We start from the raw sequence: 12471 nt of genomic DNA on the forward strand, positions 1-12471 counted from the left end.
TATGGAACTACGGCATCACCAAACGCAAGCATGGAAACCCTGAGTCAGCCCCACACTGTGTGTGTGGTTTCACAGCGGTGCACTGAACACCTTTGCTTTGCTTTGCTATGACTAAGGTCTGCTCTACAACCACAAAAGAAGAATTGTTGGTTTCGAAGATGCAATTTTGTCTACTGGCACAAGCTTACAGCCTAAAGCTTCTACATGGATACCAGGTGTAGCTACCTCATACTGTGCCACTCATGAATATGAGAGCAGATACTTGAATTGAGCGGAGACATTTGCACCTTGGGGAGCTGCCCTGACTGCTCATGCCCCTCACAGCCCCGAAGCTGTTGCTCATCCCCACTATAAATAAATATCCCCCAGCCCTCCTCACCCCCCAATCCTCAGTGGGGCACCAGCTGCTTCACCCCCAGCAGGACATCAGGCCCTGAGCCCTGGGACATCCCAGCTGGCTCTCCCAGAGGCACCGGCAGATTAGCAGCTCTATTTTTCAAGCTGCCCCTCTAGCTTTCATTCAGTTTGCAGGAATTCCAGGCAAGTTGGCAGGGCAAGCAGGTCTATATATAAACCCCAGTGGCCATTTCGTCAAGCAAAGCGTGATGAGCAAATGGCCTCAGTACCTGGAATGCAGCTTTGTGCAACTGACAGGTCAGCAAAGCAGCTGATATCTCTCCTCGCAGCACAATGGGGATAGCACAGATTCCATCAGCACTATTTTTTTCCTAACCTGCTGTGCACTAAGAAATTTATTCTAGGAACATTAGGGAGCAGGGGGGTAAAAACAGACGTGCAGGTTCAGCAAATGGCTCTCTCTACTCCTTGCACTTCAACTTTTTTTGCAGAGAATGGATGCAGAAAGTCGTGCTGAGCTCTGTGTTCAGCAGTTCCAGGGAAGGACACAGCTGCTCTGCAGGTTCCCAGCAGCATGGGCACTTCTGTGGTTGTGATTCAAACTGGAAAGATGGGTTTCAAAGATGAGGAATTTCACTCTGTGAAATATCAACCTCTGGAATATTAAAATTTGCAGAAGCACTGCAGCTCAGATACTTTCTAACAACCTCATTTCAGCAAATGGCTTCTAGAGAGCTCTTCCATCAGCACGCCCTACCAGCTGGGGAAACGCCACCTAATGCCCTGCTTCTGGATCAGGCATGAAACGAAAGGACAGAGGACAGAGCCAAAGTGAGTAGGACAGAGGGCAGCAGGGCCTGAGGTTTTTCTGGCTCTTGGCTCCAGCCCTGCAGGATCTGAGCCCTGCAAACTACATCCAGGATCCCTCCACCATCCCCACGTGTAGAACCACAGAATCACAAAGGTTGGAAAAGACCACTAAGATCATCTAGTCCAAGTGTCAACCCATCCTTGCCGTGGCCACCAAATGTGAAAATCCCAATATCAAATGCAACTACCTGGGAGGGAGGCTCCAGCATGGACCCAGTCTCCAAATTTCTCCACTCTCCTCTGGCCAAATCCTTCATTTGCTACATGACAAAATGGAGCTCTACTTTCCACACTGGTCTCCAGAAAAGTAGTTCAACAACCTGGGCCAATCAGACTCCCATAGATCATATAAATCTAGTGCCTTTGATTATTACATCATGCCAGAAAACTGAAATGCAAGTCAGATGGTTAAGGCATTACTGTGAAGACTCAACAATGCAAACCTCCCCAAAATGTTTGCTGCGCTGACAATAGGAGTGTGACATCATGTGCAAACAGGCCTTAAATCTAAACCAGGTGCAGCGAGCTGCCTGGCTTCCCAGGGCTGCTGCGTGAACCACGAGCCTGCAAGTGGCAATGCTGGAGGCAAGAGGAAGGCCAAGCCGGGACAGAACTCATTCAGCAGCACCAGCAAGTATGAACAGCTGCCGCAGGGCAGCACCAAATTCTGCATCACATATGAAAAATGCAGCTGTGGGGCCATTTGTACCAATTCTAGTTGGGGGGAATTTTATAAATGAGATACAAATTTGCTGATGCTCGTTTCCATGCAGTGAGCACGCTTCCATTCTTCTACCTCTGTTATCAAGTCCGTAGCAGAGTAATGAGGTTGGTCCATATAACTGCCCTGTTCAGGACTGCCTCATACTGAGGGGTTTAGGGATGCGTAACACAAAGGTTGGCAGCCAGGACAGCTGTCAGGGAGCACAGTAGGCCCTTCCCTTCCATGATGCTGAGGTTCCCAGTTTCCTCAAGCAGTCATCCACCTTTCCTTGGCCATGGAGATGCTACAGCCTGAGCTGGGGTAACAGCAACAAATTTGCACTTCTGGAACCGACAGCAGAGCGCAGCGTCGGCTTCACTTTGCTTTCCACACTATGCACAGGAAGCAAAGATGAGCAGCAAATGAGTTATGCAAACACTGTTCTTTATTTTCTGTTTTTCTTGGAACACGCCGCGGCTGCTCCATTGAAATCTGTGGGAGGAAGAACTCGAAACAGGAAATGCATGGCACACAGATCAGATGCTCACGAGGTATTTTTTACATACAGATGGCTTCTTTTAAAAAAGAAAACTTCAATTCCACATTAAGCACAGTTGAATGATCACTTTTGAAACACAAATACTAAAAACATCACCACAAACTGTAAAAATTAGGCAGCTCTTTTTCAGCAGTGGAAACTGTCTCTCAGTGGCAGTCATTGGGAAGTAGATGTGTCCCAAAGCTCCACGGAATGCAGAACAACTATAATGAATGCTTTCAACATCAAAGGCAATGTAAAACAATGATTCTGTGTTAAGTGTTAAATCTAATTAGGAGAGGAGTTCTACAGCAATCGATGTTATTGTAACTCCTGGATTGACCTAAAGCTGAAGCTTTAATTAGAGTGCATTAGGATGCCCACTACTGAGCTAACGTTAATCTTCATTTCTGCACGTAGGGACAGTTGGAAACAACGTGATTAATTTTCATGTCTTTGCAGGGATGCATTGGTACAATGTCCACCTCCTCCTACTGTTTATAGGAAGCAAAATAAAGAAGCCAGGCTGCTGAATTTGCAGAATTCCAAATTCAGAACCTCACTCTGGCTCTGTAAGAGCGTTGGAGCCAGCTCAACACACCTGTGTTCAAGGTGAAATAATCACTTGTATCCAGAACAGGCACAGCTCTGTCCTCACATGTTGTGTGCCTTGCTGAATCTGCATGATGATGCTAATGAAAATTGCCATATTCCATAGAGATAATCCTAAAAATTAATTTTACGAAATTATTTTTAAAAAGATTGGCCATTTTGGATCAGGCCCACCCAGGTCTATAACCTGCTCTACTGCTGCCCAATGGAGGTACACACAGGCAGATGGTTCCTCCGAGTCCTCTCAGCCTCCACGAACTGCTGGGTTCAGAGCACTGATTTCCAGATCCTTACCACGAGGACCGTTTGTGCACAGTCAGAAATACAGCAATAAAGAACAAGCCTGCATCCTCTCCCATGCGAACAACAAGTTTACAAGCAGGGTGGGATGTAACATCTGCCCTAGCAGCTCAAGCACAGAGATCCTGTTGCACCGTTGTGCCTCCGTGCTCAGAGGAAGGTGAAAAGAGGGGCAGAGAGGAGAGGATGGTATCACAGAGGTTCGGTTTACACTGCACAGGGACATGAGAGAACTTCAAACAAACTGCAGTGAAAGTCAGTATTGAGATGCCTAAAAAGAAGGGAATAAACAGTGAGCACTGAGCACAATGCACACGCAGGCTGTAAGCACTTTGTGTGCAGTGCTCCCTTCTGCAATGCTGCTTATAAGAGACACCACCAGCCCAGCTAACCACAGTGCATCTGAAACCTGAGCAGCCTTTACATGGGCACAGAATGGAAACAGGAGAACAAGAGAAAACAAATCAAAGGCTACTGACTCATTTTCATCTCTCACATTGTTCTCCTTGTGCAGCTGGGGAAAGGCAACCTTTCCAAGCCAGGTCAGAAATGCTAAGGGATCCTTCTAGCCGAGGCTTCAGAAAATAGAAAGGTATACACATAATAAAGCAGAACCACTGAAATGCACCAATTTGGAAATATAACAACAACCAAAAAAATCTGTATACAAGTTTAAAGAAAAATATATTTAAAAGCGTGTGAGAGTGGAGCTCAACAGAACTCATGCTTGTGTACTGCTGTAGTGAAACCCTTACAGGACATAATGCACAAACAGTCTGGGGAAGACTGAGACTAAAAATAGTGTCCTTACCCTGTTTCTGAATTGTGGAAAACGAATGCACCTTTTCCTAAATTTAGCAGCAATAGTTCTCTCCTTCTGCCCCTCTCCTCAGGTTTTAAGTTACGCATCATAGGACCCCCTAAATGCAGTAGCATTTCTCTTTTGCAAACAGAAGATAACAGCGTTCTGCAAACCGGTGTGCTTCCATCCCTTCTGCACCACAGCCAAAATGTAATAATAGAGCTCCAGCAGAGGTGCGAATTGCTTCCCTTCATCCTCACGGAACATTAACTTCACACACTGGTATTCATCAGCCCAATGCTACCTACCAGGGCAGTCAGTTAACAGCCTGGCTCATGTACCCAGAGCTTAAAACCAACAATGCAGTAATTTCCATAGCATTACAGGAATCAGCTGTAAAACCGACGCCTTATTTCAAGCATTTTCTCAGCCCCATCTTTTAACATGATGCACACAAACCCAACTGTGCAGACATAGGGGATTGCAGGGCAGGGCAGACTCAGTTTTTTTCTCTGGGAGAAACAAAGAGCAAAAGCTCAGCAGAATCTTGCCAACTTTCTGTACCTTCACAGATGATGTAAATCTTCCACATTAAGTCCTGCTGTTCAGAGTTTAAAATAAAGTGCCTGCAATGATGTCTTACAACTACTATTCAACAGTAAGCTGCGAGACCGTGATATATGAGAAACAGTTTTCATAAAACCTCACAATTCTAAGAAATATTCTTCCTATTTTCTAGCATCTTACAAAATATATCTACAGTTCACTGATGTGAATGTAAGGTCTCCTGTTTTCCGAAGTTTTGGTTCAGTTAGAAAATCATTTCCTGATCTGCAGCTATCATTGATTTCTCAAGGTACACATCATATGAAATAGATACTCAGGTTTTTGCAGTGCTGCCAGAGATGCTCTGCCTGACAGAATCCCCACAGCCAACAAAGCCTGGGAGCACAAAGCTATCAGAGGGCAGCCACAGGCAGGAGGGGCTACACCTGATTATCAAGAACTGAAAAGGAAGGGTGAACTGCAAGGACAAAGGCAAGATGGACAGCCCCAATCCCTGATACTCACACAGTGCTGAGAAACTGTCTGACCAACCCCTTGATCACAGGAGGCCAGACAGCTCTCAAGTTAGAAGCATCCCAAGTGCACAAAGATGGAGAGTGAGGTTTGTGAGAAAAACACTGATCTAATGGCTGCTGTGGCCTTAAAAAGGCAGTCCAACTCCATCCTCCTTCCCTTCCCTGTCTCCAAGAGAGCTCACTTTGTTCAGTTTTTGGCAGATAACTCATCATCTTTCCAGGTTTTCTGCTAGTGAAACTGAGCAGGAGCCACCACTATGCCAGTGCCATAGAAAGAAGCTGAGTGTCTACCCAGGAGTGGACATGCTGTTTCTGGTAGTGACCTCACCTTGTGTCATGAAACCCCAGGTATGAACTTTGTGATAAAAACACCTGCAATCTTTTTCAGAATACAGTGTACTGACTTATGAAGAATGGGGATCCTAATAAAACTCCTCAATTAGTTCCTATGCCTCATCACTCGAGTCTATTTCTGCATTAAACTCCTAAGCAGAAGAACATTCCTCAGGCAAAAGGATTCCTGAAGCAGTACCAACTGCACACTACCACCACCTGGGTGCCTGCAGGCCATCTATCAAAAAGGAAAAACATCTTACGGATCCCAAGAGTTGAGTGATCTGCTGGCACTGAAGTCAGAGAAGGCACAGCTTGCCAGCTCAGGAACAGAGATGGTGGTTCCAACTCTGCTATTTTCTGTTCCTCCCTATTACACAGGGAAGGATCAAGCGCATTCTCTCTGGGTTATGTTGAATTTGGCACATCTTTTTCTGGAGAGCCCAGTGCTCCCTGCAGCCACTGGCACAGGCAGCCACGCTTTCCCAAGGCAGTCAGCTTACAAGTGAAGTCCTTCCAAGCTGAAATCAATCTTCAGGTTGCTCTACAGCCACCAGCAGTGAGGAGCTGAGTGACCAGCTATCGTGACAACATTAACAAAAATTAAAAATCAATACTTGAAAGACTGAATGCTGCCTCTCCTGCATCATTGGAAAATATGACTGTTTATGCAAGAAGTGCCTTTGGGAATGGCACAGATACGATTTTGCTGTAGCTTTATTGCTCACCTTAAGTTTCTGGCCCCAGTTTTCACAGGAACTTAAGACAGACAGACCTGCTGCTAAGAGGTTAGAAATGTCAGTTTCTAGGGCGTCTTCCGTATCTCAAATGAGAAAACATATGTCAACATATTAACAGAACTGTTTCAACAGGATTTTCTAGCTACAGTCAACTAATTTACTGTTCACCTTACGGACAGAAACATTTCTATAAATGTCATACACTAGCTTCTTTCATGTTACACAAACATACGAATACGAATACGAAACATACTATGTTTCGTTTGTATTTCATTCCAATTCTCAGATGTAAAAGTGCTAAGCTAAATTAAAAGAAATACTGCATCTGGAAATAATGAAGAACTTTCCCACTCTCTAAATCTTGCTGTTCGAGTCTGAGGTCTGATTTCTGAACTTTACATAAGGCATTTCTGCGGAGGCTTAACTTCTTCAGGGTATAAAGTCTCTCAAGAGATTAGGCTATTCTAAAGACATCAGACTCCATCTGATAGTAGCAAATTTAAGGAAGCTTACCATGATATTAGTAGAATGAAAGCAGTGGCTGATATGAGGGACTTCTGTGGTGGGCACCCCATACCATATGTAACAAAGCCCAGCTGGTGTTGAAAACTGCATTCACGATTCATTTAGACAGAAAAAAATTGCAATTACAAAAGGGTGTGTGAATGTTTTGAGATTTGGGGTAAAATCAAGGTTCCATAAACATAAAATCTCCTTTGCCTTTAGGACAGCAGAATGCTACCTTTCAAGTCCAAATGTACAGCAGTACATAAAACACAGATACGTTCTACTTCAAATAGGAAACACTGGTAGAAATGGGAGTGAGAGAGAAAAAGAAAAGTCTCCTGCTGGCAGGAATACTGAGGTAATTTGAATAATACTGAATTAACTGAAAGTGATCAGTTATTAACTACAAACAGAATCACTAACGCTGCAAGAACTTATTATGCTGGATGGGCAAAAGCTGCTCATTTAAAAATTACTTCAACATGATTCAAGTACACAGGAGGTATAAAACAAGAATACAGTTCTCATGATGTGCCCATTAAACTGGACTAAGATGGCTGGCCTCTGAATATGTATTAGGATAAATTAGGGTAAACGCTTGGAATCAGTCAGTTCCTAATATCAACTGGCTGAACTTTTGGAGATCATAAAGCAACAGCAGTCTTCTAAGCAGTCTGCAGTCTGCTAAGATAATATGCTATATGCACATCACAACTGATTTAAAATCCACCTCATTCTCTTTAAAAGAAAAGCTGTCTTAAGGTTCTGCATTCATTCACCACGTGCACCAAACCATCTTTGTGTAGCAGGAATTATCAAGAGATCTTTGTACCTGCCACAAGAGCATCATTAAGAAGTAGTATTTTAGACTCAAGAGTAATGAAGGAACATCACCAACAGGCTGAAAAAGTGTTATTTCTTCTGAAGATGGTTGCTGTCAGTGCTTTCTGTAGGCTGTCCGTATCTCTGGGTCTTGCTGTCCTCCTGAAGCCCACTTTGGAAAGTAACCACACGGCGTCACTGATTAATCCAATTGAGGATTATCAGAATTAAACTGAGCAGACCAACACAAACACCAAAAATAAGCAATGCACATGCCTGTGAAGAAAGAAGGAAAAAATCTGTATCACTGAAAATAAAAAAAACTGTGTAAGAACAGGTTTAAACAGTGTGTTTTAAAACAGTCTTTCATGCTGCAAATTAGTCTTCAAACACAAGGTGTCTGCTTAGAATGAAATGAAACTAAGTCTGCTCAAGGACAGTTTCACTGGGCACTCTCACAATGGTTTGGTTCACTTGCACTGTTCCCCTGAGAACTGTACAGATCTGCTTGAATAAACACAACTGCGAATGAATGAAGGAAATTAATTTGTATTTTATTCAAAATGGTTGAAAGACCATCATCACTGGATTTTCTTTCAGGTTTCCTGTTTCATCAACATGAGAGCAGTCCTACGAGTCATAGCAATGGCAGATGGTCACAGCATGGGCACTCTGTCACCATTTTTAGGACAAGAGGTGATACCTTTTAGTTGTAGCAGGGAAGATTCAGTTTGGATATTAGGAAAAATTCCTTCTCAGCAAGAGTGGTGATGCAGGGGCACAGCTGCCCAGGAAGTGGTGGGGTCACCATCCTGGAGGTGTTCAAGAACTACAGAGATGTGGCACTGAGGGATGTGGGCAGTGGGCATGGTGGGGGTGGGTTGGGGTTTGACTTGGGCATCTTAGTGGTCCTTTCCAACCTGGATGCCATGATTTGAGACGCTGCCATGACATTGGGCTGAGCAGTGGCTAAAAAGAAGACAAGCACAGCTGCAGTGCAAAAAGCAGGCTGCTGCACAAATTCCAATTAGAACTCAACCAAATGTGCCAAAAGAGAAACCATAAAAGAAAAAAAACAACATGGTTTTGAGGAGGCTTAAATAGAAAACAAGCATAAACACTGTTTCACTTAAACACAGTTTGGCTTTGTTCCAGCTGCCCAAACAACATCAGAGTAATGCGTAAAAACCGCGGAGAAACTGGATTAAAAATCGACATCTGAAAACTATAGAGAAAAGCATGTATTCAGATCAACAGACCAGAATACAGACACTCTGCTATTCGGAGAGGTCTTGTAAAAAAGGAGTTTCAGACACAGCAGAGCTAACGTGAACAATAAAAGAAAACGCTCACAGATTTTGTGAACTGCACTGCAAACTGGAACTTTGCCCATTAGATTACGTTCTCTCCAGTGCATTAAAATGTATCTAAAACGAGCCTCTTTAAATGCAATTAGTACATGCACAGAAAAAAAGCATACCCCGAGTTTGTGTGGTGACAGAAAGTCCTCTCTGCTGAGCTTAAGATAAAACAGTCCAGGATACACAAAAAGCAAACATGTCGATGTGGTTGAACCTATAAGAACCAGAAAGTAAGACTTCACTCAGAGCACGATTGGAACACAGTGGCTCAGTGCAATTCTGAACTTCTCAAAGATAATAATAAAAACCCACAACAACTTACCAACGACTCCGAATACATTTTTAATGTCTGGCACATACAGCGCAAACAAAACAATGATTGTATTCAGAACTAAAGTGACAAGGATGTGGCCAATCCAAGACATGGGAAGGTGAGAGAAAAACACCATCAATACAGCCTTCCTCGCCTACATTAAATGAAAAGGAACAAAGAATGGGTAAATGAACACCTGTACTTCTTTTTTAATCTTATTCAATTTCACAAATGGGTATAAAGAATTTTACCATACGAGATGCAAAAGAACATTTTAACTCAAAATGCAAAAATCGTTTAATAATAGTTAAATTACGTCTTTTTCTCTCTGTAGCATGGAATTAACTTCAAAATTGAAGCACTATCACGTGGCCATTGGTCCTGAGAACAATTCCTGCTGGGACAAGTAAAGGTTTGGGGCCCAATAGTGTGCTGCCAACTGGTATGTAACCCAGGGTGCTTACCTAGACATAGTTTTGACTATTGTTTTTGGTTTATTTTTCATAATTGAATGAATTCTCTCAAATCTACCATGGTATTGATAAGCTAAAGCAGTATTCTTGCAGTGAAATAAGTCAATATGTGTTTTCAATTTACAATGAAATTGAGTTTTCAAGTATAAGTGTGTTTGTGTGTGTGTGTGTGTATGCGTGCAGAAAGGAAAACCTAAGTCAGCAAAACTCAATTTAGGAGAAAAAAAAAAATCAAACTAAATAAACTTCAGGAGTTCTGAATTCTCTGAATTAAAAACAATGCTGTGGGCTAGTTTTAATCTGAAGTCTGTCTCTAGAGCACAAATTAGCTTAGTGGCTCGTTGTTATTTTGGAGCTCTCATGGAACACATGCAAATCTGTGGTCTTTGATCAATCACTTGACAAGTGAATAAGATACACAGGACTAGATGTGTCTCAGATATTACAGCCTGCAAAGCATTAGTGTTAGCATTGCTTATGCCAGAAAGGAGTACTTACTGGGAAGTGGATTAGAGGGACTGTGAGGAGCACGGAGAACAGTATGGCCAGTTTAACAGTCATGATGACAGTATCATGTGGCAGGTAACTGCTGTAACCTCGCAGCAATTCAGAGTCCACTTTGTCTGAAAAGCAGGAAAAGGAATTCTCCTCTAAATCATTTGAGAACTAACGTGAAGTAATGAGCAACATGTATGAAGCTTACATTCAAACAGACTGATCTGCTTGTGAGTACTGCACAGCAGAGGGGACTGTATATATACCCTGCTGATAAACCAGCTCAAACTGATCCGCAACCTAGAGAAAACAGAAAACAATCCGTGCAAGAGGCAAGGTGCTGTAGAGACTCTGCTGAACTAAAAGCCATCTAAGTGAAGATGAAGGAAATATGGAAGAGGAAGGCTTAAAAAGAAAGCAATTCCAAGCTTGCAGATACGTGTTCTGAAACTTTCAATCCATTCACTAGAAAGGTAATTTTTAATCTTATCTGAATTTTACCATGTTAGCTAGACTTAAAATAAAAGACAAGTTTTAGTGGCCTGAAGGGATGAGCAAACAGCAGAAGTAGAACCTAGAAAACTGCTGAAAATATCTCCAATAACTGAAGAAAACATACATCTGTCAGTATGCATAAGCCTTAGACAATTCCTACAGGAGTATTTTAAACAGACAACAAAAAGCACTATTCACAAATTAAAACATAGGTTTAATTAAAGTCAGGATGACTGGATTGACTGAACCTTGACAAAAGCTCTGAAACTTAAGAAGGGGCTTCACTAATGAACAAAGAAAATGCATCTGGGCTGCTTAAGCTTTGTATCACAACTCTCTAGCAGTGCTGTAAGCAGCACCACTACTGCACTGAGCAAGTCAGAGTTCTGGAAGTGGTCTGTCTGCTCCTCCCACTCCAAGTGCTTTGTTGGGCTTCAGAACAGACCAAATTTCCACCCAAGTGCAGGCGCTGCATTGAGTTTCAAATTCACAGAAAACAGTACAAAACTTCTGAGCCACAGAACGATGAAATATGACTCATTTCAAAGAAGGAACTCCTTCTTTGTTTTCAATTTGAAATAAAATGTTTTACATTTTCCTGGACTGGTATTTTAGGAACAGAAAACAGATTCCCCCTATTTAAAGAACTAAGTTAATTAAACAAGACAACCAAAAAGTTAAAAAAGGAGCAGAAGCTTGGAAGGGAAAAATGTAATCTCTTGCAGACATTCAATGTTGGTTCTGATGTTTTGGGCTCTTGAGTTTAAGAATTACTGAAAGAAATCACGCTTGCAGAAAACCAGAAATATTCAGTGACACAAACTAATAGACTGCAGTCAAAAGGCTTTGCTTCAAAGAAATGATGCAGTGAAGGTAATCAGAACTGGGTCAGTTTCTATGAAGTATTGTATTTTATTTTTGCTGAGATGTGACCTGGGGACAGATGGTTATCCCAGAGTGACTGCTGAATCTCTCACAGTGATGCTTCAAGTTTGAGTTCCCTACAAAGTCACATGGAAACAGCAACAATAATATATGCTACTAGGAGCTTCAAGACTCCCCACTTAATATTTCAAAGGATTCTGTGCCAAGGGAATGCTTTCTGAAGTTATGGTCAGACATACAGTAATGCTTGGGAAACAAGGTGCAAAATTGCTCTAAAATTTGCAATTTTTAGCTGCTAAAAGCCAAATTCTTGCTGTATACTGTAGTAACATTACTGTACTGTTGTTGTCTTAAAAGAGGCACTCGCCTGCTTCTGCCAAAATTATGATGGACCTTTTAAAAAACAAGAGCCACTATGTAGGTAAGAGTTGTGACATCTGAGTGTTGGTAAAATGCAATACCACCCCTCACTTACGTGTGAACTCAACTGAAAAACTGCACCCAAATGTACTGAAGTGCAGCTGTAACACTGGTAGTGCAGTATGTTGTCATGTCAGCTCTAGAGCAAATGGAACTGGAAGGTAACCAGGGAACTGGTCAGGGCAGTTTTATATCCCACTCTTCTGTTTGGAAAATGAAAAGGCATATTCTTCAAGTGCCGTGTTGACGATATCTCTAAGAAATGTGCTTTTCTTGGTTCATTATGTGCATCAAACAGACACCATTTCTGACTCAGGAAATGCACACAAGGCAATTTACTGAAGATAGGAAGCATGTGCTGGG

At 42.4% G+C, this 12471-nt stretch overlaps 1 protein-coding gene across 1 annotated transcript in view; it reads right to left on the reverse strand.

Annotated features, from left to right (window-relative positions):
- Positions 1-2353: 2353 nt before the first annotated feature.
- Positions 2354-12471, reverse strand: part of SLC38A6 (solute carrier family 38 member 6) — a 38034-nt gene continuing 27916 nt past the window's right edge. The window contains exons 13-16 of the mRNA XM_042815033.1: positions 10312-10436; positions 9350-9494; positions 9147-9241; positions 2354-7942 (exon numbers count right to left, since the gene is read on the reverse strand). Coding sequence (XP_042670967.1) covers positions 7862-7942; positions 9147-9241; positions 9350-9494; positions 10312-10436 — 446 coding nt within the window. The 3' untranslated portion in view covers positions 2354-7861. The remainder of the gene's footprint in view (positions 7943-9146; positions 9242-9349; positions 9495-10311; positions 10437-12471) is intronic.

Source organism: Centrocercus urophasianus, unplaced genomic scaffold (assembly GCF_019232065.1).
Source record: "Centrocercus urophasianus isolate 14NV4802_14NV808 unplaced genomic scaffold, USGS_Curo_1.0 seq_14, whole genome shotgun sequence".
In the NCBI taxonomy this organism is placed as follows: domain Eukaryota; kingdom Metazoa; phylum Chordata; class Aves; order Galliformes; family Phasianidae; genus Centrocercus; species Centrocercus urophasianus.